At 45.6% G+C, this 24,915-nt stretch overlaps 1 protein-coding gene across 2 annotated transcripts; it reads left to right on the top strand.

Moving 5' to 3' along the window:
• Window positions 1-232: 232 nt before the first annotated feature.
• HAO2 (hydroxyacid oxidase 2) lies at window positions 233-19,406 on the top strand. 2 transcript variants are annotated; one of them, XM_083593713.1, is made up of 8 exons: window positions 233-315; window positions 1,036-1,178; window positions 5,414-5,565; window positions 6,872-7,155; window positions 11,156-11,371; window positions 13,601-13,759; window positions 17,155-17,224; window positions 18,500-19,406. In XM_083593713.1, exons 2-8 carry the CDS (start codon window positions 1,048-1,050, stop codon window positions 18,553-18,555), a joined length of 1,068 nt encoding a protein of 355 aa, XP_083449839.1. In that variant the 5' UTR covers window positions 233-315; window positions 1,036-1,047; the 3' UTR covers window positions 18,556-19,406. The 2 variants fall into 2 exon arrangements, with proteins under 2 accessions (XP_083449839.1, XP_083449838.1); XM_083593712.1 differs by lacking the exon at window positions 18,500-19,406 and adding an exon at window positions 17,803-18,347.
• Window positions 19,407-24,915: the final 5,509 nt, after the last annotated feature.

Genomic DNA, 24,915 nt, shown 5'->3' with positions numbered 1-24,915 from the left:
TGTTACAGCCTGAATTATTTTGACAATTTACCATCTGAGAGGGATTCCAGAACTATGGAATGTGAGGCTAGTGTGTGGCATGGCAGAACTGTTTTGTTATGAGAGCACATTCAGACCAGCACAAACAGTCCAAAGTTTACTAGAAAGTTAAGCTTTAATCTTTTGCGGTGATGTATTCAATTTGAAATGGCCCTATCTCCCCTCAGCCAAACACAAATCAAGGACTGGCTGTGTTCACAAAGGGATAGCACAACATTCAGTTGAAAATCCGCACTGAAGCAATGGTCTAGCTTGCTGGTGTTGCTCACACTAAAGGCAAGTAATTTTTTACCTGAGGTTGTTTGTGGGCAGTGGGCGGTGGGTAAAGGTTGTTAATGAAAAATCTGTGGCTGGATTCAGCACTTGCTTTCTCCCGATAATTATTTGATTTGCAGTGGAAGGAGACACCTCTACATTTCGGGTGTGAATTGATGTGCAATGTGACTCATTCACACATGCAAATTATTCCCTTACCTTTGCCATCATATGTGATTTGTTCCAAGGCTGTAATTTAAATTATTTCAGTGTTTTATTAGAGAAAGACCATTTGGTTCAGGTGGGTTTGAATTTTGGTATTCTAAGTGGACTCTGTTCTAATTATATTATATGACTTTTAGGAGACATGAAGGCATCTCTTCATAGAGAAGTTTTTAATGTTTGATGTTTTGTTATGTTTTTATATTTTGCTGGAATAGATATTATTATTATTATTATTATTATTATTATTATTATTATTATTATTATTATTTTCATTGCCCTGGTATAAATAATGTTCTCTGAAGGTACACTGCCTCAGGCCCCCTGCAACCAGGCAGCACCTCTGGGCAGAAAGCACATAGAATCCTGTATCTTCCAGCTAATCTGCACAGATCAGCTGAGAAGAGGGGCAGGGACTGTGTGACTGTGCATGTCCGTAAGAACATTTCCCCATCAAGCCAACTTCAGAACTCTCATTTATAGCCTGTACTTGTTATCTTTGTCTTCTCTCCACTGCAGCTTTGATTTAAGATGGCCCTGGTCTGTTTGTCAGACTTTGAGGCATATGCTAAGCAGCATCTCCCCAAAGATGCCTGGGATTTTGTTGCCGCTGGCGCTGATGAATGTAGTACCCTGGAAGAAAACCTCAAGGCATTCAAAAGGTATGATAAAGGCTCACCTTTGGCAAGTGGAAGATTAAAGGTAAAGGTAAAGGGACCCCTTACCATTAGGTCCAATCGTGACCGACTCTGGGGTTGTGGCGCTCATCGCACTTTATTTGCCGAGGGAGCTGGCGTACAGCTTCCGGGTCATGTGGCCAGCATGACTAAGCCACTTCTGGCGAACCAGAGCAGCGCACGGAAACGCCGTTTACCTTCCTGCCGGAGCGGTACCTATTTATCTACTTGCACTTTGACGTGCTTTTGAACTGCTAGGTTGGCAGGAGCAGGGACCGAGAAACGGGAGCTCACCCCATCGCAGGGATTTGAACTGCCAACCTTAGCACTCGTATTAAGATGGTCGCTCACGTGAGGCATCATGGACTGGCCAGATTGCGCTGGGTTGAAATCTTACGCCAGACAGTGGCGGTGCAAGCAGGTCCGGATTCAGGTTTGATGAGGCCCTAAGCTACTGAAGGTAATGGGGCCCTTTATATGCCCAGGTGTCCTTTGTCAACAACAAATTGTCACTGTTTTCTGTGTTGAATATATGCTAAATGCATGGAAATGAGCAAACCAGTGATATTTTAGGGAGCAGGCTAGCAGGCGGGGCCCTTACTTACATCATAGGAGCCTACACAACACAAAACACTGTTGGTGTATGAAGGTTTTATTTTATTTGTTTTTTATCTTATATTTTGGAAATGTACATCCAGGGTTTTTTTCTTTTAAATTCTTTTGGGGGGCCCAAGAGAGTGGGGCCCTAAGCTATAGCTTGTTTAGCTTATACGTAAATCCGGCACTGGGTGCAAGCATTCACGTGCATCACCGATTGACTTCGTTAAACTCAGTCACAAATGGCTGATCTGGTATCTATCAAAACAGAAGTCTGATCTGGGCAAGTGAATCATTTGCAGCAAAACTGGGAGGAACTGATGCCTCTGTATCCCACAAAGTTTTGTTTTCAGTACTACATTCCAGTTCTCACACACTTGTGTGGCACAGTGCAGCTATTGCAGTAGGGTGGCTGGATCTGAACTTGCAGATATGTCAGAGTTGTTCCACGCCTTGCAGCCAGATCCCACTTCTACGGCAACAAAATGTGTTGAGCACATCGAGACACCCAAGAAATCTCATACCATCTACCCAATGGGCAAAAGTGGAGGGGACAAAATAGCAAGCATTTCAAGCCTCTAAACACCCACACAAGTGCTTTCTCCAAGTGCCTGGTGCTTTCTGGGGACAGTTGCAGGAATAGCCTCCCCCCCAGGGGCGGAGGAAGAGAGGTGCGGTGGGGGTGGGCCGCCCCAGGTGTCACCATTGAGAGAGGTGACAAAATGTCGGGAGGCACTCACCTGCAGTGTGCCCGAGACACGCATCTCTCCTGGGAGTGATGCAGTGACTTAGGTGCCCACAGACTCCGTGCTGCCCCAAACGATCCGCCCTCTGCCTCCCCCCCCCCAGCTATAGGGCAGCTGAGTGGGAGAAGGCAGGCAGACGCCTCCAAAGACCTGCGGAGTGTCCCCTGTCCTGTGGGTGGCTGGGGCCCCGCCCCCCAGGCAGCTGGCACCACCCCTGGGCGCAAGGCACGCACACCGCCCCAGGCACCCCATCAGCTTGCTCCACCGCTGCTCCCCCCACCCACGAAATATCATTGTGTTTACATTGAAAAGGGCCTTTTCACAGTGCAATGAAATCAGCTGCTTGTGCCCTTTGTGTCCTCATGAGAGAAGTTCCAAAAAGGCTGAACTCTCAATAACTCTAGTTTGATCGCAAGGATAATATTAAGTTGTGGGTGGACATAGCGGTCGACACAGAGATTTCTCCAAGTGGTTCTTTATAGTAAGCTGGAACTGAACTGAACTGCAACAGCTCAGCCGGCCTGCTTTTATAGGCAGCCGGCTGTCAACATTGTAAGGACAACAACCCAGGGTTTCCTGCCTAAATTAACTTACGTGGACCTGAGTGAAAACTATATACACAATACCCCTGGTGGCCAGGGTGAGAACTTCAGTACATAACAGCTTAGATTTACTCCCCACCCCAGTATAGCTTTTTCACCATTCAGCAAAGCACCTAATTCCATGTGACAGTAACAATATAATTAGCAATCTCTGTAGTATTTAATTGTTACAGATCCCCCCCCACAATTGCTATCAAGATTGCAATGTGCAAGTAGTGAGACTCCTCAGTCAGAGTCTCCATGAATTCTCCCTAAACACACACACACACACACACACACACACACACAGTGGTGTAATAAGCATTAATGGTTAATGCTAATTTTTTCTTATTTTTTCTAATGCTAATTGCCACACTGATACTTATCACACCATTTTCCAAGTGGAGCAGAAAATGTAAGGATGGTTTGTTGCTGGTTTTTCAATAGAAAAATAAAATAAAATGTCCATTATTTAATCAGCCGTGCGTTTTGTGCATTTGCTAATGTGGAAATCTTCATGAACGTATGCTGAATAATACATTTTCCCCCGTTTTTGTTATTTATTATACTTGTTACCCAAAGGTCTCCACAAAGTTATCTAATTTATATTACTCTTAATAATAATTATAATGAGGATTTTATAATTGAATGCAAAACAGGAAAAAAACAAAGTTACATTAACAAATTAACAGTAGAACTTAACGTAAGACAATACTAGAAATATTTGATCACAGTGTCCTTAGAATAAAGCGGTTCACGCACTGATTATAAGCCAGCTTATTATATATGTTTTATATTCACTTGGGGGATGTTGGAATATTCCAGAAACTTGGTAATTGGTCTTGAGCAGGTTGCTAGGCAACAGGAAAAGTCTGCCCAGCAACAGGAGACTATATTTAGGGCATATGATTAACAAGGGTCAGAGTGTAGAGAGTGAAAAGAGTCAGTGTGCAAATGAGCATGAGTCAGCATTAGGTCTCTGCCCAGATGGCTAGAAGAAGAAAGGGTTATGTTATTTTATTTGTATTAAAGGTAAAGGGACCCCTGACCATTAGGTCCAGTCATGGACGACTCTGGGGTTGCGGCGCCCATCTCGCCTTGTTGGCCGAGGGAGCCGACGTACAGCTTCCAGGTCATGTGGCCAGCATGACTAAGCCACTTCTGGCGAACCAGAGCAGCGCACGGAAACACCGTTTACCTTCCCGCAGGAGCGGTACCTATTTATCTACTTGCACTTTGACGTGCTTTTGAACTGCTAGGTTGACAGGAGCAGGGACCGAGCAATGGGAGCTCACCCTGTCACGGGGATTTGAACCGCCGGCCTTCTGATCGGCAAGTCCTAGGCTCTGTGGTTTAACCCACAGCGCCACCCGTGTTGTATTAGACCCATGTAAATTATTGTAAATAATAAAGATACTCGATTAAAAAGGAAACTCTGCTGCAAGTTTTTCAAAAGAAGAAAAGCCAAGAGCAGCTGCTGCACTCACACATCAACAGGGGAAGGGCAATATAGGATATTCTCCATCGTAAGGGATACCTGAGTTGTTTAGTTGTCAGGATGAATGGCTGAATTAGATTAGATCGACAGGGCTTCTGCCAGCAGAAGTAACACCTGCCGGTCTGCTGTTTCAGCTCTTTCTAGTGTGGGAATGTTCAGGGTGGCAGGAGAGGATATATTGTTGATTAATAGCCTTCCTAACTTGCGCTAGCAAGTTCCTTTACTCAGCAGAATGCATTCCCTTTTACACGGCAGGAAACTAGTTGCAAACTCATGTGAGTTTCTTAAGACAATATGCAGTTCCATCTGGTTTGACCAGATTGAAATGTGTTCTAATATTTTCCTGGTAAGACCCCTTCAATCCCTCCTAAAATAATAAAGACACCGCAGTTTTATTCATAAGCAATAAAAAGAAAGTTTGCTCACGATCAGGCAGAGCACAGTGTGATCCCGAAGGCAGCCTTTAGGCTTAAATTTACAAACATGTACAAACAGGTTTACCCCATATGGGAGATAACCTGGGGGACTGCTGGCTGGCAGGTGAATCAGGATGTTCGCAGAACAAAAAAGAAGATAGAAGAAAGGAAGGTGGCAGCATGACTTGTCCTTTTACCAGGTCTGGAAATGTCACGCCCACCCACTGGTCACATGCAAGGAAGGATGCTCCAGACCAGGAGGAACAGGAAGTTTCGACTGGCTGGACCAAACATTCCCTTGAATGTCCACTCTAGCAAAACAAGGAATGTTGTACTTGACTGCTCCCAGTGCATTACATCCCACATCTAATTCTTCCTGCAGGATTCGCTTTCGCCCACGCGTTCTGCGCGACATGTCTGCAATGGATACAAGGACCACAATCCTTGGCACTGAAATCAGCTTCCCTGTGGGAATTGCTCCCACCGGTTTGAATAAGTTGGCTTGGCCAGATGGAGAGCTGAGCACAGCGAGAGGTATGCCGGGGTCGCCTTCTTGCTGAGAAACAATGGTTGGGCACACAGGGCAGCTGAAAGTGGATTTAGCGCATCATCCCGTGTGTGCATGTTTTTCATGTCATCCACACAGCACGGTCCTTATCCAAGCGGCAGCTGTGCCACACACGGACTTGCCTCTGAATCCAACCCTGGTTTCCCCTTCCCCTCAAGCTAGATGCCTTGCCTTAGAATCAAGTGCCTTTCAAGTTTCTCAGATCGTATTAAGGCTTTTAAAACGCTCTGCAAAAAGGCAAGCCTGAAATACCGCTTTGGAGAGGTCCGGAGAGGACCTCGTCAGAGCACAACAGGGAAATCCGTCAGCAATGTGTGCAGCTCAGTCTTGTAGGGAAGACTGTAGCTCTCTTCAGCAATACAAAGATTGCACCCACAGCGCCAGATTTAGGGTGGGGCGGTTCCCCTGCAAAGGGCACCAAGCCAAGGGGGCACAAAATTGAGAAGATCCATAACAGAGAAGATCAATTTGGGGGAGCCAAATTTTGGCCTTGCACAGGGCACCATATTACAAAAGATGGAGAAGACAGAATGAGTGCAGTTTGGCAGAGGCATGGCTGCTAATACTTCTGCATGTCTGAGAACATTTAATTCCCTCTTTTCTCTCTCTATAATTTTTATTAAATTTTCTGTTTTACAGTTTAAAATACTCATTTTACATCCTTAAGATATCAATGACTTCCCTTCTTCTCTTTCCGTGGTTCGTTTTACATCTCATAAATCCCTGCATATTTTACAAAAACTATACCATTCAGTGTTCCGTTATTGCATCCATCAAAACTTGTTTACGCTGTTGAATTTACCTTAATGCTGCCAGCGTTTTCAGCTGGACACAATTATTTCCCATATATATTCAATAAACGTTTTACAATCTTCTTTAAACATACGTCCTTCTTGTTCTATATGCTAATATGCGAGTTGTGCATATTCTGTCAACTTGAGTTGCCATTCTTCTTTAGTTGGGACCTTGCTCGTTTTCCATTTTGGGGCTAACAAAACACAGGCCACGTTAGTGGCATACATAATTATCCTTTTTTTGAAATTCCCTCTTTTCTCTGTCAACAGTACCATTCCACCATAAGGAAATAAAATAAGCAAATAACAGGAATTAGTGAACTGATCCACTAATCATAGCTGCTTTAGCTGAGATTCCTGCATAGCTGGGGGCTGGTCCCTTCCAACTCAACAGTTCAGTAATTCTATGAGCCAAAGCAGCCAAACCCAGCATACTAGACTCAGATTTTCCTTCCCCCATCCCCATATTTTTCCAAAGCGGCAGAAGCTATGAATACATGCTACATTGCCAGCTCCTATGCCTCTTGCTCCGTGGATGAGATTGCTGCTGCTGCGCCTGCTGCTCTCCGGTGGTTCCAGCTCTACATCCACCGGGACAGAACCATCTCGGAGCAACTGATACGAAGGGCAGAAGCAGCTGGCTTCCGGGCCCTGGTGCTCACAGCTGATGTGCCCTACACGGGGAAGAGGCGCGACGACATCCGCAACGAGTTCCGGTTCTTGTCTGCCGTTAAGCTCAAGAACTTTGAAGGCGCCTTCGAGGTTTGTTTGTTTTTTAAAATATATATATATATATATATTAGCAATTCAATAACATGTCAAAACATATCATATGCATTATTTCCTCCCCTTTTTTCCCCACCCACCCATCAAACCCTCCCTCCCCTCCCCCCAAGACTTCCCTCAGTTCCTCTCTCTGATTTCTCAACACATATTATTTTCTGCATGTTACAAAATTATACAAATCCTTCCATTATCTGTCTGCCATGTTACCAATCAATAAATTTGTGTATGTTTATTCAAAATAATAATAATAATAATAATAAATTATTTATATCCCGCCCTCCCCAGCCAAGGCCGGGCTCAGGGCGGCTAACAACAATAAAATAATACAGCATTCTAAAATCATTTCATTAAAAAATGATTTCATTAAAACCTGCCAAGGAGTCAAATTCATTTTGTTGTCCTTTTAAGTAATTTGTGAAAAGTTCCCACAGTTGTCCTTATCTCGCTGTTTATATGTCAATTTAGCCAGTTCTGCATAGTCCATCAGTTTTTCTTGCCACTGTTCTTTTGTCGGGATTTCCTCATTCTTCCATCCTTGTGCTATCAAGACTCTTGCCGCTGTTGTTGCATACATAAATAAACTCATTATTTTCCTTGGCAGGTCTTGTCCTACAATCCCTAACAGAAATGCTTCTGGTTTTTTAACAAATGTCATTTTGAACATTTTCTTCAGTTCATTGTAGATCATTTCCCAAAATTCCCCTGCTTTCAAGGTCTGTAAAGCTTTGCGGAATCCCATACAAAAGCCATCTAGGGAATGGGCAGAGTAACTTGGGACATCCACACCATCGTGGAGAGACAACCAGCAAGGTGTGGGCAGTGCCAGGCTGGACATTGGAACAAGGCAGAGAAGTGTGTTTGGGATGGCACAAAACGGTGGAAAAAGGGGGGAAACAGAGGTTTGTTGGCCTCTGTGTGGCTTGAGAGGCAATGGAATGTGCCTCTGGGCGTGAAGTCAAACCGCTGCAATAGCAGAAACAAAGTGACTTCCCCGGAGCACGAGAGCAGTGGTACCTCAGGTTAAGTACTTAATTCATTCCGGAGCTCCGTACTTACCCTGAAACTGTTCTTAACGTGAAGCACCACTTTAGCTAATGGGGCCTCCTGCTGCCGCCGCGCCGCCAGAGCACGATTTCTGTTCTCATCCTGAAGCAAAGTTCTTAACCTGAAGCACTATTTCTGGGTTAGCGGAGTATGTAACCTGAAGCGTCTGTAACCTGAGGTACCGCTGTATGGAAGTCCTGGGCTGCCCAGATGACAAGACCTGCCCTCTCGGTCTCACTGATTTGGTCCAAAGGAAAGCAGAGCAATATTTTTGGCACCAGCTGGGCTGCAGGAGTTACAGTAAGGAAGCATACAAGGCACCATCCAACTGTCTTAGGGACTCCACTCCAGATATGTGTAGGGCTTGCTCCTGAGCCGTTTCTTCTCCCAAAGAAATCTTGCAAGGCAGCAGAGGTTGAGCACCAGAGTTTTCCTTCCCCAAGATGGGCTACCTTTCTAAAGTTGACTAGCCCCATCTGCCCCTCACTTCCCTCTGCACCACATGCAGAAATTGCCTTTTGGACCATTGGACTCACTGTTGGTCTCATCTGCTCAAGGCAAGAGTTATGCAACCCAAAACAAACAGAAGCTTTCTTGGCTCTGTGAAGCCTTGGAGCTGCTGCAAACATGCTGGCGTCCACTGGAGGACAGACAAGGGAAAGAAAAACAATCAAATATTTTTTTAACCTGGAGGGAAGGGGATCGTTGCTTCTCTCCTAGCTCAAATTTCTGTCACTCCCGCTGGGATGGATGCTCACGCCTCTGAGGCCTTCTCAGTCAACAGCTTTCAGGGGCTCTTAGCTTCCTGCCTGTCTTGGATAGCAGTCTCTCCTGCTCCTGTAAAGCAAACAGAGAAGGTTCCTTATAACATACTGTTGTAAACAAAAATTGCCCTTTTTCCTTATGGAGTGTCCAAGAGCCCATATAGAGTCCTTACTTAGGTTCCCTATTGGTAGGAGAAGATAACAGAGGCCAACCAGAGGATATTGAGAAGCAAAGCAGCTAGTAAGCTTGATCTTTATTGATCTGCTGCAACAGGGCGCTCCCCTCACCCGCAGGAGAGAGGAGGAACCCAGAAAAATGGCGCGCAAGGCCTTATAAAGACTTTTGAAATTGCCACTCTGTAGATCAAGACCACCCCCAGAAACATCATACATACATCACAGAAGGGGTGTAACCTAAGACCACCCCTCAGATACATCACACCTACATCACAGAAAAGGCAGTCTTAAAACAGAAATTTGAATGTTGTTTTTCTCCTGTCGTTGTTTATCTCCTGTCTGGCAGATTACTTGATTGGATTTCCTGGGTAGCCTGGCCAGTCTTTTGTAATGATAAATACTTAGTTCTTGAGCCAGGTCACAGGCTCACACCCTATTCAAACACAGACATACCCTTAAGACAGGATTTGTGAAGGAAAAGACAGTGAGGAGGCTTTTCCATTTTCCTTTGACCTTGCAGAGAAAACATTTGGTCAGTTTGGGACAGTTTGGGAATCAAAATGGTTCCAGGCGGGTCTTCCTGTGCTGATCTATGTATGTGCTTGGTTGGTACACTTATGAACATTTAACATATATCTAAGACCTCAGAATTCCTATCACAATATCCTCCCACATTTTGGGCAAAGCAGGACCCTGCTCATCCCCTGCACCATCCCATCCGCCCATCCCAATCTCTGCTCTCCTTCGCCCCCCCACCATCCGTCCAATCTCCACCCCAGGATGAAGGCAACAATGGAAGCTGCCATAGATCAAGTCAGTTCATCTCACTCAGTGCTGTCCACATTGACTGGCAGCTGCTCTTTGGGGCTTCAGGTGGGGCCCTACCAGGAGATATGAGGGATTGAACCTGGCGCCTTCTGCATGCAAAACAGATGTACAATGAGAAATTCAGCCAAAGTAAAGAATATGGAATACAGTCGTACCCTGGAAGCCAAACGCCTTGGGAGTCAAACGTTTTGGCTCCCGAACGCCGCAAACCCAGAAGTGAGTGTTCTGGTTTGCAAATGTTCTTTGGAACCCGAATGTCCAGCGTGGCTTCCGATTGGCTGCAGGAGCTTGCTGCAGCCAATCAGAAGCCGCGCTTTGGTTTCTGAACATTGTGGAAGTCGAAAGGACTTCCGGAACAGATTCCATTCGACTTCCAAGGTATGACTGTATAGCCAAGCCTGACCTCACTACCTAAGGGGTAATAAGAGGCCATACAGCAAAAAGCTCCATAGTTCAATATATATATACCATATTGGCCCGAATATGTCATACCTGAATATAAGCTACAGCTTTAAAACTGGAGGGGGGGAGAAAAAATACCCAAATACAAGCTGCTCCCTTCCTTGCTGCTCCTGGCTGCATACTGGGGGGTGGGTGCTGTGTTGCCATCAGCCTTTCCCCTTCCTCACCCTCTCCCTTCTCAGCCTTGGAGGAGAGGGTGGGGAACTGCACGCGGTGCAAATGCCGGCTGCATACCGTAAGGTCACGAATATAAGCCACACTTTAACTTTTCATGGTCAGACTTTGGGGAGAAGTACGGCTTATATTTGGGCCAATATGGTATACAGTGGAACCTCGGGTTGCGGACGTAATCCATGATGGAGGCACGTCCGCAACCTGCAGTGTTCGTAACCTGCAGCGCCACGTCTGCACACACACGTGACACAATTTAGCGCTTCTGCACATGCACAAGCGGCGAAACCCGGAAGTAACCCTTTCCAGTACTTCTGGGTTTTCCGCAGTCCGCAACCTGAAAACGCATAACCCAAAGCGTCTGTAACCCGAGGTACCACTGTATATTTGTTTCACAGCCTTTACATAGTGCTTGATTGTAACAAAACCTCAAAATGTTTATAAGAAAGCCTAGCAGGGGAGGGATCGGTTTAAGAGTTGCACCAACAGTGTGAGCAACAGTGACGCTCTCTTTTGCTCCTCTCCTTCAGGGTAAAGACTGTTCAGAGTATGGGGTGCCTGCTGGCAGTATAGACCCCTCTGTCACTTGGAATGATATCTCCTGGCTACGGAGAGTGACACGCCTGCCTCTCATCATCAAGGGAATTCTGACAAAGGAAGATGCAGAGCTGGCCATGAGCCATGGAGTTCAAGGGATTATTGTGTCCAACCACGGAGGAAGACAGCTGGATGGCGCACCTGCAAGTGTAAGGGACAGGTCATTATCTATCACACTTAACATGTGTAAAACTGTTCATGTCCGCAGCTGTGGTTTACTTGGTTGTGTGCACCGATGCAAAGGAGCAGGATATCAATTGAATCATTCAAAAGATAAATGAATAACCAAACAATTAAACCCCTGAGTTGCAAACAATTAACAGTGATATCCAAGGCAACACAATGACCAAGTACAACAATGCAATATCAATATAAACTCTTTATATAATCTATACGGAACATTGAACAATATGAGAAACCAAATAAACAGAAATCTCATAAATCTCTGAAAGTCGCTAAATGTGCACTCTTGATGGATTCTCTTGAAAACATAGAACCAAATAAACATAAGTCTCTGAAAGTCTTTGTGGACTATGCAAGTCTCTGAAAGAAGCAGTGGGTCAGATTCTTATCTGATGAAACAGACGTAGTGAACATCATTTCAATAATTCATTTGCAGTTTATGAAGCATTTCTGTATCTTTCTGCGTGCTGAAGAAGAATTCTGCGAAACAGTGGGGATGTCCAGAAACACTGTTCACTACGTCTGTTTGCGGACCACTTCGGCAGCGTTGGACGTCATAAAACAAAGCTTTAATGGCTTGTTTTCATCAGATAAGAATCTGACCCATTGCTTCTTTCAGAGACTTGCATAGTCTACGAAGACTTTCAGAGACTTATAAGACTTATGTTTATTTGGTTCTGTGTTTTCAAGAGAATCCATCAAGAGTGCACATTTAGTGACTTTCAGAGATATAAAAGATAAATGAATGCAGAAACAGCTAGGAGGAGAAAATCAGGGCAGGGGAACAAGTTGAACAGAATCATTTGTGTCTGTGCAGTATGAAGGTGGAAAACCAGCTCCTTTATTGGGGCAGGTTCAAGGCCCACAGAGTGCACAGAAGAATGTTGCATATGTGGAATAACCAGCCTCATATAACCAACATGCTTAAGTCTAATTAATGCATGAAGGAGTTAATGCCATAGAGTAAACTGTCCTGCCAGGCTTAGCCAGGTCACACCCCCTTATCTTGGGATTAGGGTAATCAAGCCTATTGTACCTCAGAAGTACCTGAGAAGGTTGGTATGTGAGAATGTCTGAGCTGGTTGCTCCAAGTTCAGCCCACGTGGCTCTAATAAGCCTCTCTTGAGCATTTACACCAATTATTTAGGAACTTTTACCACTTTGTGACTAAGCCACAGTTTGCTGCCTGTGCAGCTTTTCTAGCTGATGTACATGAACCTGACCTTTAGAGAGTTTGTAAGTAAAAAGTTTTTAAACTTACCAAACATACGGTCTTCTTCTATGCTGGGAGAAGAGAGGGACTTTGAAAGGAACTTGGAAGGGCACATTTTAAAGATCTGACAGCCTGTATTTCCACAGTTTGCTTTGCTGCATATTTTGCGATTTTAAATCTCTGTTGGGCTTCTCTCACCAAAGAGTGCCTGCCCCAAACCAGAATCCTGGTAGCCAGGGAATTCTCCCTTTTATATACCTATTTTTTCCTTGCCATCAACAGCATATTCAATAGGGGAAGATATCTTCCAACCTCTGACCATTCTGCGTTCTGACGTTTCTTGCCCAAAGGCTGCATAAAGGAGTACATGCATTATATCCCCATGTTGAACACAGCAGAGAGAAGCAGCCTAAATCTTTCCAGGGCTAAGCAACCTTTGGATGTGATAGGTGTGGAAAGGTGTTTGGCCACAGAAAAGGGAGTAGCAGAAACTGATGGTTGATCCACCCATCCAAAAACACTGACAAATAATAATAATCTGTGACACTGAGTGGAGCAGTTTGGAACCCAATTTTCTCTGACGTTTGGATCCTCATATCACACAAACTTGAATTTTGCAGGGGGAAGTATTGGTGTTGTTTGAGGGTAATGTTGTGTGGATTGCACAAATTAAATGACAACACAAACAGCTGCAAACACATAGTACACACTGGTGTGGACCAGCCCCCAAACAGAATACTCTTGGCTTTTTAAATAGCCTGGCTGGACAGACTATCAATAAAATAAATAGAAACAGGAGACACTAGGTGGAGTAGAGCCTTCGTTAATGTTTAGCAGTGCATTGATGTGATGGTGGCAGATAGGATTTCCAAGAGAGATCCATGTTCCAAGGATATCTGTGAAATAACAGAGGGCAAGTCTTGGTTCTCGAACATTTATGCCTCATTTCCCATCTATGTGTTTCGCGTTTGCTTCTTTGCAGATTGATGCTCTAGTTGAAATTGCAGCCACAGTTGAAAACAAAATTGACGTTTATCTGGATGGCGGGATACGAACAGGAAGTGATGTATTGAAAGCGCTGGCGCTCGGAGCAAAATGCGTCTTCATCGGAAGGCCTGCTATATGGGGTCTGGCCTATAAGGTGAATAAATATACAGTTTGCATGCCTGAGCAACCGTTTAGGGCTCATAAGATATAGCAAGAAATTGCAAATGAACAGTAGTCCCTTTCAAACAAGTGACTGAAACGGGGTTTTCTGCATTGCCCTTCACATTTGCACATGGTCCATCACATCTTGCCTTTGGTTTGCGTGCATGTTTTGGGTTCCAGCGTGGTGCATCGTTCTGCCAGTGCAATCTTGATTTATCCAATAAGCTTCAGTCCAGGTACATGCGCTATAACACCACTTTCTCAATCCACTTCATAATTCTGATTGTTACTCTGAAGCCACGTGTCACAATACAGTGGTACCTCAGGTTACGTACTTAATTCGTTCTGGAGGTCCGTTCTTAACCTGAAACTGTTCTTAACCTGAAGCACCACTTTAGCTAATGGGGCCTCCCGCTGCCGCCACGCCGCCGGAGCACGATTTCTGTTCTTATCCTGAAGGAAAGTTCTTAACCTGAAGCACTATTTCTGGCTTCGTGGAGTGTGTAACCTGAAGCGTATGTAACCTGAAGCATATGTAACCCGAGGTACCACTGTAAAGCCCATAAGGCTGGGGCTACCATCTAGGAGGGAGATCTGTTTGGAAAATAGCAGCTTCCAAATCAACTTGCAAAACAACGTAGGGCGTTTGTGTTGCAAAATGAAGGCCCCGCTCCGTGTACAGGCTACACTCCAGTCTACGGACCAGAGGGGACAGCCATCATCATTAGTAGTGATGGAATTATTTTCATCTATGTTTTCAACTGTTCTTATCTTATCTGTATGCCGCCTTGAATCCCTGTTAGGAAAAAAGATGGGGATATAGATAAATATATAAAAGCATAATCATAGCTAATCATTTTACTAGGCTCACAGGCTATTCCCCACCCCCACCCCAAGAGCTACTGCATTTATTCATTCCAGACGGTAATAGACACCCGGAACATGGGTTATCCAGGGAGATGCAAACAAATCAAGATATGGTTGATTTAGAACCCCCCAAGCTGTTTGACAGAGGCCTCCATCAACTGCCCTGGAGTCTGCTGCTTCTCTTCCCATGGTTCCATTTTGTTTTTCTTTAAAGGGGCAGCAACATGTTAGCTATCAGTAAAGACAAAGCACGAGGCAGCAGACAATAACTGAGGCTTAAGGCAGGTTCTCATTCCTTTTGCACCAATGCAAAAGGGCCTGTTAGATTGCAGCCCTGGTCTCTTATGTGCCATAGCTCTTCTCTTTGCTTTTTTTTTTAACAGAGCAGTTAGCTTTCTTCCTAAGCAAAAGAAGTGGCAATATTGTTTTGTTCCACTGATTCCTTGATCTTCAGGAGTTGTGGAAAAAACGTAATGGAAAGCCAGCTGCAAGAGGGCGAGACAGACATACAAGCTGTTCTCAAAGTCAAGATAACGGGAATAGTTCCTTCAGTGGAGGATAAGAACCAGTGGGAGGAATTCAAGGTCGCCCTGTTACGAACATTCGGCCGGCGCCAGCACATCCTCTTGCCTGGTGGAACAACCACCTCTCCCCCCGCATGCTGCCCTGGAGGTTCTGCTGAACCCCCCTCCCGGCAATTTGGGGTTCAGGGGGAGAAGAGGAGGCCGCATTGTGCTTATGGAAGTCCTTGCAAGAGCTTGCGCTAGCAGGACCAGTTAGTTGAGTCCGGCACACTGTACAGAAGAGCATTTGATCTTTTGCATATGTGGCCCATAGGCAGAATTTTGTCTTTACCCAGGACCTCCCTACTATTCTCAAACTAGAAATTCACTGTCCTCCCTTCTTTTGCCACGCTGGCTTGAATTTCTGCTGGTAAGGCTGCATACACACCAACACATTTGTAGTGCAAAGGCTTTTCTCAGTCCAGAATCATTAGGATTCCTCCTCAACATTCTGCTTCCAGTCTTGATCGAGTATAGATCCTGCCGTCTACAAGGCCAGGTGTGGTCATCGCGTACCCTGTAACATTTTTCCGATGAAAATAGGGACGTCCTATTCCATCATCGTCATCATTTTGTTATTTATACCCCACCCGTCTGACTGGGCTGCCCCAACCACTCCAGGCAGCTTCCAACACATATAAAAACATAATTAAGAAAAAATTAAACATTAAAAACTAACCTATACAGTTACTTATCTCCTTGGCTTGTGGGTTACATAACTCCATACCCTCCAACATTTCTCTGGTGGAAATAGGCACGTCCTAAGGAAAAGCAGGACATTCCAGGATCAAATCAGAAACTGGGACGGCTTCTGTAAATCCAGGACTGTCCCTGGGAAATAGGGACACTTGGAGGGTCTGCGCTTAACACACATTTGAAAACCAACCCCTTGATTAGGTTCTGCATGCCTTTTCCTCCCTGCACATGACCCAGGAGAGTGAAGAATGAAGCGGTGGTTGGGATCTGGGTTCTCACCCACCCACAATGCCGTTGGGCAGGTATGGATAGAGCCGCCATTGTTGGGAAAACCCACCTCAGTTTTAATTTGTCTTCAAATGGACACACTGGTGGGCAATGCAGAATCAATCTGCAATGATCTTTTATTTTCAGAACAAAACTAGTTTCTCAAGAAGCCCTTCTCAAGCTAAAATATGCATTAGCTCTAGACTGTGTGTGAACTATGTAGAAAAAAGAAGTACGTACTCAGTCTCCATTCTAGAATAAAATGTGGTTTGTACACAAGTTAGGGAAGAGGTATTATACTGATATTGTGGCTCTTACAGATTTCCTGATTATGTCTGTTTTGGCCTTTAGCAATACAGTGGTACCTCGGGTTATAGATGCTTTAGGTTACAGATGCTTCAGGTTACAGACTCCGCTAACCCAAAAATAGCACCTTGGGTTAAGAACTTTGCTTCAGGATGAGAACAGAAATCACATGGCGGCGGCAGCGGGAGGCCCCATTAGCTAAATTGGTACTTCAGGTTAAGAACCGTTTCGGGTTAAGAACGGACCTTCAGAGTGAATTAAGTTCTTAACCCAAGGTACCACTGTGTGGATATGTACATACAAGGCTCACTACTTTGTAGAATTTTGTTCCCTCTATTTTGTCATATCAGTCAACATAATTGATATGTCTGAAGCCTAGATATCTGGAGCCATGCAACGGTTTGTTTCAGAGAACTGAAGGTGGCATAAAAGAGAAAGTGGAAGCCTGGCTTCTACTCCACAGCCATCCTGCTAACATTTTGTTCAAACAGTTTCTGTATGGGCTTTCGTAGCGTTTCAAATGCCGGCAAACCCCGTTTGAACAGAAACAACAGTGAGACAAATGTATAGCATACGTACAACCTAGTTGGAAAATAATTCTGAGATCCTTTTCAGCTCTCAAAAGCTGTTGTCCATATTCAGTCTGTGCTGGATCCATAATTTACAATATCACTTTTTCTTGGAACAGGGCGAAGAAGGACTTCGGAAAGTTCTGGAGATTTTGAAAGAGGAACTTCGTTTGTCGATGGCTCTTGCTGGTAAATCCTCCCCCTTCTCTCCCCCTTTTTCAAACACCCTCCCTTGTGGAGTGTTGCCTCAGCCTCCTCTCATCTCCCCTCTCCTTGGGCATCCTTTGGGCAGCTACTGCTGCCGCCCCTGGTCTCTGAGCTGCCCCCTCTGCCCCAAAGAGAGGTGCCATCTCACACTGCCCCACAGGGGCCTGGGACTTGTCTGTCCATTCCCAACAGCAAGGGCTAGTGGACTGTCTGGCTGGGCTCCCTCACCCGCTTGCTTCCTTACTCCGAGGCCGCCTCAGCTCCTGGCAACCAGCACCCCCTGACCAGCCCCAGAGGCATCATTCACCTGGGGAGCTTATAGCCGGGGCTGCTGCAACAAACAGCTGTGCAAGCCTTGGGGAGGCAGAGACACAAGAGGGCATCAGAGGAAGGAGGGAAGGAAAGAGGGACAGAGGCCAGTTTGTCAGTTTGCATTTCTTAGTGCAGAAAGTATTGATCTGATGTGTAGAGATCTTTCCTGTTCATGATATTTGGGTTATTCCTTCTGAGAAGCTGAGTACAGCTGGCTTAAACTGGTTCTGCTATCTCTTTCCACCAAGGTCATGCTGATTATAATAGTGAGGCCAGAAGGAGCCTGGGTTTCACTTTCTCTTTTTATCTCTTTTCCGTCTGGTGTGGTGTTCTGTATGTAGTGTCAAGGCTTAGACTTACTATAAGTTATTGTAAGTTTAAGTTAAGTCTGCTGCAACTGGATTTCTTACGGACTGTGCCAATCCTAAATGTATTGGATTTGTGACCATTATGCTCATTTGCCTTCAGTAGCAGTAAAGCTCTGCTGGATGAAATATTAATTGCCTCTGGTCTATTTTGGGGGGAATCCTGGAACGTGTTTGAGTTTTAACTCTGCTAACTATACATTGGAATCTACTCTGGATCAATATCGAGTAGAATTTCAATGACACAGCTTTGCCCGTGGCACCCCTGACCATCATTCAAGGCAACCCAGGGTGCCATGGCACACTGGTTGAAAACCACTGGCCTATGTCATCACTTCCCACCTTGAGAGGAAATAGTGTCACCATGCCTTGGTTATCTCTTTCTCTCTATGCGAACTTCAGCTTGTAAGGAACTCTGAGCTGGTTGCTCCTGCCCATACATGCGTCCATGTTGGCCAAACCTTTGCTCCCAGAGGTGCTGAAGTTGGGGGTTCCCTAGGCTTTGGAGTAGAGGACTCTGTGGTTCTATTTGCCGACAGCACATTTTTTAAGACAGTTTGCCTGTTTTCATTTCTTGCAGGCTGTAGAAATGTCTCGGAGATTGGCCGCCACGTTGTTCAGTATTCCAAGTTGTGAAGAACCCTCCTGTCCTGTTCATCAGTTCCAGGAAGTGACTGCAGCCCTGGACCAGCAAGCTCAGAGCAACTGGAAAGAACAAATCAGCTGCATGTCAGAAACGCGCACCCCCTCCCCTAATCAATCTCTGGCAACGTTGCAGCCCCCTATATGTTTGTGGGAAGTACAGGAGGAGGCAGTCCTTCAAATACCCTGGTCCCCAAAGTGACAACCAGCACCATCTCTTGGGCCCAGACGGAAAGAAGGGGCCAATGCAGTTGATGCAGCGATGGGGCTCTTTGGTCACGTGACAAGGGATGGAAGGATCTGGCAATTTCCCTCCTCTCTGCTTCTCATTTTTCCAATCTTAGATTCAGTTTTGCACATTTCTGCAGCAATCTGCATTTAAAAAATAAATAAATAAACTCATCCATGACAATTCAACAGCATTTAATGTCAATTCCTCCTAATAAACACATTTTTGTTTGAAGTTCTGACCAATGTATGCATTTTGCAAGCAGTTTCCCCTAAGGTAATAGGTTAATTTTGCAATTATTTTCATTTGCAGGCACACTTTCCTTCCCACACTTACCTTTGAACAATCAGAATATATTAGCTAGCCAATTTACTTCCAATTTAGCCTGATTTGTATTGTACTTACTCTGTTCTTACCAGGTGCCTGATTTTTACCTGGCGTATTGGATTAAATTTATTCTCTTTGGTATGGTTTTCATTTTCATTTTCTTATTATACTTATTTCAAGGGTTTTATTCTGAGGTCTATATTTTGGAATAAAAGACCTGCAATGGTGTTGCTGTTCTCATTTGTGCGTATGTTGCAAAATCCAATAAAAAAATACTTCAGAAAAGAAAGCAAACAAGTTTTCTTCAGCTGTGAAATGCAGAGTGCTTTGTTCTCTTAGTTCCTAGGTTTCACAAAGGTTTTTTTTGGGGGGGCTGCCAGAGAAATAAGCCAGCTAATTGATCTTGGGGCGGATCTATATTGATTGTTTAAACATTATTAAGTAAAATGTTTTTTAACGTTTAAGGGCAGTTTCCCACTGGCAGTGGCTCCCTGCTCTGCAGCGCCCTCTGGGGTCACATTTCAATAACACTTTTTTAATGTTATAAGCCACGAGTGTAGATCCACCCTGGGACTTTGCTAAGGCAGTTGGAAGCAAGCCCTGCTTTCCCCAGCAATTTGTGTATAGGCTGAACCAAAGGAGTACAGGGTGCGCTGACCTTGTTAAAAGTAATTGTGTGGTTCATGTCAGGTCTGCACGTACTGTACAGGGAAGTGAGGGGCAGATGGGGCTCGTCAACCTGGGAAGGTAGCTGGGATGGCCTGGGAATCTGATTCAGAGGCTGAACCGGAGGAATCCCAGCCTGCACAGGAGTCCCCGCCTCCAGGGCCGGCTGAGCCGGGGCAGGGGCTTGAATCTGAAAGGCCCACACATGTGCCGGATCCTCAGGAGCAGACACCAGATGAATCCGCTCTGGCTCCGGAGGTGATGGAGGACCCATTGCCTGCAGGTGCTCCTCTCCCAGCCCTGTCAGGGGAAGATGAGGCTGCCTCTGGGTCCAGTAACCCTCCAGCCTCTCCGGAGCTGCAGAGGCTCAGGGCAGAGAGGCGGAGGGAACTGGGTTCTCTCAGGAGGAGTGCTGGCCTTAAAGCCAGGAGAGGCGAATCACCTGTGGGCCAGGACCGCCCTTGGCCCCAGAGGAGATAAAGGCCAGTCAGCCCAGTCCCAGGTTGCGGGAGCAACATCGTTGGAAACCTGTTCCTGCTGGCACCCTGACCTACTCTCCTGAGTTCCTGACCACGCCCGACTCCTCGCTTTGGACCTCGCTTTGCCCCTGACGGACAGCCTCCGTACCCTCGACCTAGGACCGGACTTAGACCATGCCGCACGGTAACTCCCCCTGGAACCAGCACAGGAGCCCACCTAGGAGAAGGAACACGCTGGTCCTATACCTCCACTGCCTTGCGGGATATCTTTGGGAGAAGATAAGACTATGGAATAAACCCTACACAAATTCAGAGTGGAGTCCCTAAGATGATTAGATGGCGCCTTGTACACCTCCTTCCAGCAATTTCTGCAGCCAAGCTGATGTCAAACCATTGCTCTGCTTTCCTTTGGACCACATCGGTGAGGCTGAGAGGGGTGGTCTTGTCATCTGGGCAGCCCAGGACCTCCAGACACACTGCCCAGACTTGTGCCCTGGGGAGGTCGCTCTGACGCAGCTAACCCAGCGGTTTGACTTCACCTTGGAGGCGCACTCCATTGTCTCTCGAAACAGACGGATGCCAAAACAAGGGATATTTGCGCTCCTTTTTAGTCTCTAGAATGTTCCCTCATGACTTAAGGAAACCCTGCTGAACCAGGAAAGCAATTTCCGTCATTGTGATGCAGTATTGCTAACGCTGCTGAGTGAACGGCCTTGAAAGCTGTCATACTGGCTGATGTAGTGTTATTTCATGTCTTATCTACATGACCATGAGTCTCTCCACAAGATCAGCACATGCAGAAAGGGCCCAAGGGAAGGACACGGAAGCTCAGGACAAACAAGAGTGATCTCAGAGAGAAGCTCAAGAACAAAATGGACTAGTTCTCAAGAGACGAATTTTCACTTCCTGCTGGCTAAACCACAGGTCACTGAAGCAGAACATCAGATGAGGCCATTCAACCCATTTTTCTGTAACATGCTATGAATGTACTAGTAAGGGCTGGCTGTGGCAGTACACATGGGCATACCCGGGGGGCAGCCCCCCCCATTAAGTGAAACAATAGAAATACTTAACTAACTGATCAATCATGACAGTTCTGCGCCCCCTAACAAAAGTCCTGCCCCCCAAGAAAAACCCTGGCTACGTCCATGGCAGCACATAACACAATCTTAAAACTGGAAAGGGAGGTTTCAGGTTCTTCTCCTGAGCCCTGCCATCTGTAGGAAAAATGTGATAGGACCATAAAAACAGGGCTAACAGAAAGCCAATAGCCAAAGCTGACAAATAATAAATCATACAGCCATTCCCTTCCTATGAATAATCTAACAATGCAGATCAATGAAACATAAGAAACGAGCAAGCTATTGGCTTATCTGCTCATCTGCTTCTGTAACCGCAATTTTCGCTTGGTACAAAGTAGGCCATTGGCTAAAAGCGGGTGGGGTGCTTAAAGTCAACAGAAGTTCAAAATCTACCCACGTTCATAGCGTGGTTATAATGATTGATAGAATGCTTCAGTCCGGCTTTCGCTCCGGTTATGGGACCGAGACGACTTTGGTTGCCCTAACAGATGATCTCCGTAGACAGCTGGATTGAGGCGGGTTGTGACTGCTGAGTCTTTTAGATTTGTCAGCAGCCTTCAACATGGTCAATCATGATCTTTTGGACCACCGCCTTGCCGACGTGGGGATTCAGGGCACAGTCCGACAATGGCTGCGCTCCTTTATCTCAGGTCGGGGACAGAGGGTGGCGCTAGGGAGGGAGTTGTTGCTGCAGCACTCCTTGGTGTGTGGAATCCCACAGGGTGCAATCCTTTCCCTGATGCTTTTCAATATCTTTATGCACCCCCTTGCCCAGATTGTCCGGAGTTTTGGGCTGGGTTGTCATCAATATGCTGATGACACCAAGCCTTATCTGTTGATGGACAGCCGCCCTGACTCGTATAAAGATGTGGCCGTCATGACCATCGGGGCTCTCTCCTACTTAGAGTTCATCTGGGAAAAGATCCGAGGGGGCAAATTTGTCCAACACCATCCATGCTGTATGGACCATACTGAAAGCAAGACCAAAACAGTGGGGGTTGATTATTATCTATGCTGAGCAAAATGAGTCTTGATTATTTCCGTGCTGCCTGCACATTTTCATTTTGGTAATCCTTCTACCTGGACCATAAAGAGCTGGACCATAAAGAAGGCTGATCGCCGAAGAATTGATGATTTGAATTCTGGTGCTGGAGGAGACTCTTGAGAGTCCCACGGACTGCAAGAAGATCAAACCGATCCATTCTGAAGGAAATCAGCTCTGAGTGTTCACTGGAAGGACAGATCCTGAAGCTGAGGCTCCAATACTTTGGCCACCTCATGAGAAGAGAAGACTCCCTGGACAAGACCCTGATGTTGGGAAAGATGGAGGGCACAAGGAGAAGGGGACGACAGAGGACGAGATGGTTGGACAGTGTTCTCAAAGAGACCAGCATGAGTTTGACCAAGCTGCGGGAGGCAGTGGAAGACAGGAGTGCCTGGCGTGCTCTGGTCCATAGGATCACAAAGTCACACACGACTAAACGACTAAATAACGACAACCCTTCTACCAAACGCTAAAGCAAGCAGCTTAACAAAGCTTATGTGCTAGGAAGTCGTTCTGCGCATGCCCCATTGGCATGAACCATGCCCCTTGGGAGCATCACTGCGTTCTTGCACAGTGCGCATCCACGTCAATGGGGCATCTTTGGGAGAATTTCCTGTGTGCTCTGCGAATTAACTAGCTCCAAAGAGCGGAGAGGCCTTGTTAGCTTTCGTTTGATCTTGGGCAGTTCAGGGTCTATACATATTATCTAATGTATTTATATCCCAATATCCTTCACCTCTGAAGCAGATGTAATTCTAAAACCACGTACGCACAGAGGCAGAGAGCATAGAAACAAAAAATAGCTGAAAACTGGGAAACTGCAGAAATGTCGACATGGAATTCTGGGTACACTGCACTGTGAATCCGGGTGCTGGATTCACATTGTGTCAGTGTTAGGAATGAGCCAAACGGGTGCGCACTTCATGAAAAATGTGCCCTCTGACACCCAATTCCATGTATTTTCAAGCGGGGGAGAAAATGTTCATTCCGAAAGGCAGTAAACAAAGAGGAGTTTTGGATGTCTTCCACAATTGTCAGATAAGCCACCAGCAGACAGTTCAAGGTTGATGCAGAGAAAGCGTCACAGGGGGGGGGGGCAAAGCCCATAAGCCCAACAACCGCAATCCCATTTCCAAGGGAGTAAACCCACTGAACAAAATGGCACTTAAAGGTAAAGGGACCCCTGACCGTTAGGTCCAGTCACGGACGACTCTAGGGTTGCGGCGCACATCTCGCTTTATTGGATCCGGCGGACAGCTTCCGGGTCATGTGGCCAGCATGACTAAGCCGCTTCTGGTGAACCAGAGCAGCGCACGGAAATGCCATTTACCTTCCCGCCGGAGCGGTTCCTATTTATCTACTTGCACTTTGACGTGCTTTCGAACTGCTAGGTTGGCAGGAGCAGGGACCCAGCAATGGGAGCTCACCCCGTCGCGGGGATTCGAACCACCGACCTTCTGATCAGCAAGTCCTAGGCTCTGTGGTTTAACCCACAGCACCACCCGTGACCCACTAAAATGGCACGTAAAGGTAAAGGGGACCCCTGACCATTAGGTCCAGTCGTGACCGACTCTGGGGTTGCAGCACTCATCTCGCTTTATTGGCTGAGGGAGCCGGCGTAAATATCCATAAGAGTGAACTTTATTTTTCTGTTTATTTAAAATAATATTTATTAAAGGTTTAAAGATTACAGAAAAAAGAAGAAAGAAAGAAAAAATGAAAAGTTAAACAAAACCAATCATTACATAGAGGGGGGAAAAACCCAAAAACAATACAGCAAAACAAAAAGAAAGACAAAAACAATTAAAAGCACATCCAATATTTCCATGTCTTTATCTTTCATTTACTTGTTTCATCGACCTCCTCACACCTCCCTTTTTTGTATTCTAATTCAATTAGCTATTTCAGCAAATCCTTTCCATCTTTCTCAATTTTTGTTCTATAATTTATCTTAACACAATCTAACCTTAAATTTTCCACTTTGACCCATTAACAATCTATTTTTACTTAATTCTTTATAACATTTCTGCTAAAGCCCTATAACTTCATTCCAGCATCCTTCTAACATTCATTAATTTTGCAATATTTCTGTAAATAAACTTTAAATTTTTTCCAATCTTCTTCCACCGACTCTTCTCCCTGGTCTCGGATTCTGCCAGTCATTTCCGCCAGTTCCATGTAGTCCAACAACTTCATCTGCCATTCTTCCCGGGTGGGTAGATCTTGTGTCTTCCAATGCTTTGCGATAAGTATTCTTGCTGCTGTTGTAGCATACATAAAGAAAGTTCTATCCTTCTTTGGCACCAATTGGCCGACCATGCCCAGGAGAAAGGCCTCTGGTTTCTTCAGGAAGGTATACTTAAATACCTTTTTCATTTCATTATAAATCATCTCCCAGAAAGTCTTAATCCTTGGGCATGTCCACCAAAGGTGAAAGAATGTACCATCAGTCTCATTACATTTCCAGCTTCTATTGCTTGGCAAGTCCCCTCCCCCATGTGAAATGAAGACACTGGACACATGGCT

The sequence above is a fragment of the Podarcis filfolensis genome, assembly GCF_964270895.1.
Source record: "Podarcis filfolensis genome assembly, chromosome: 17".
Lineage (NCBI taxonomy): Eukaryota > Metazoa > Chordata > Lepidosauria > Squamata > Lacertidae > Podarcis > Podarcis filfolensis.
The sequence above is the reverse complement of the archived record's forward strand: the minus strand, read 5'-3'. Positions and strand labels throughout refer to the sequence as shown.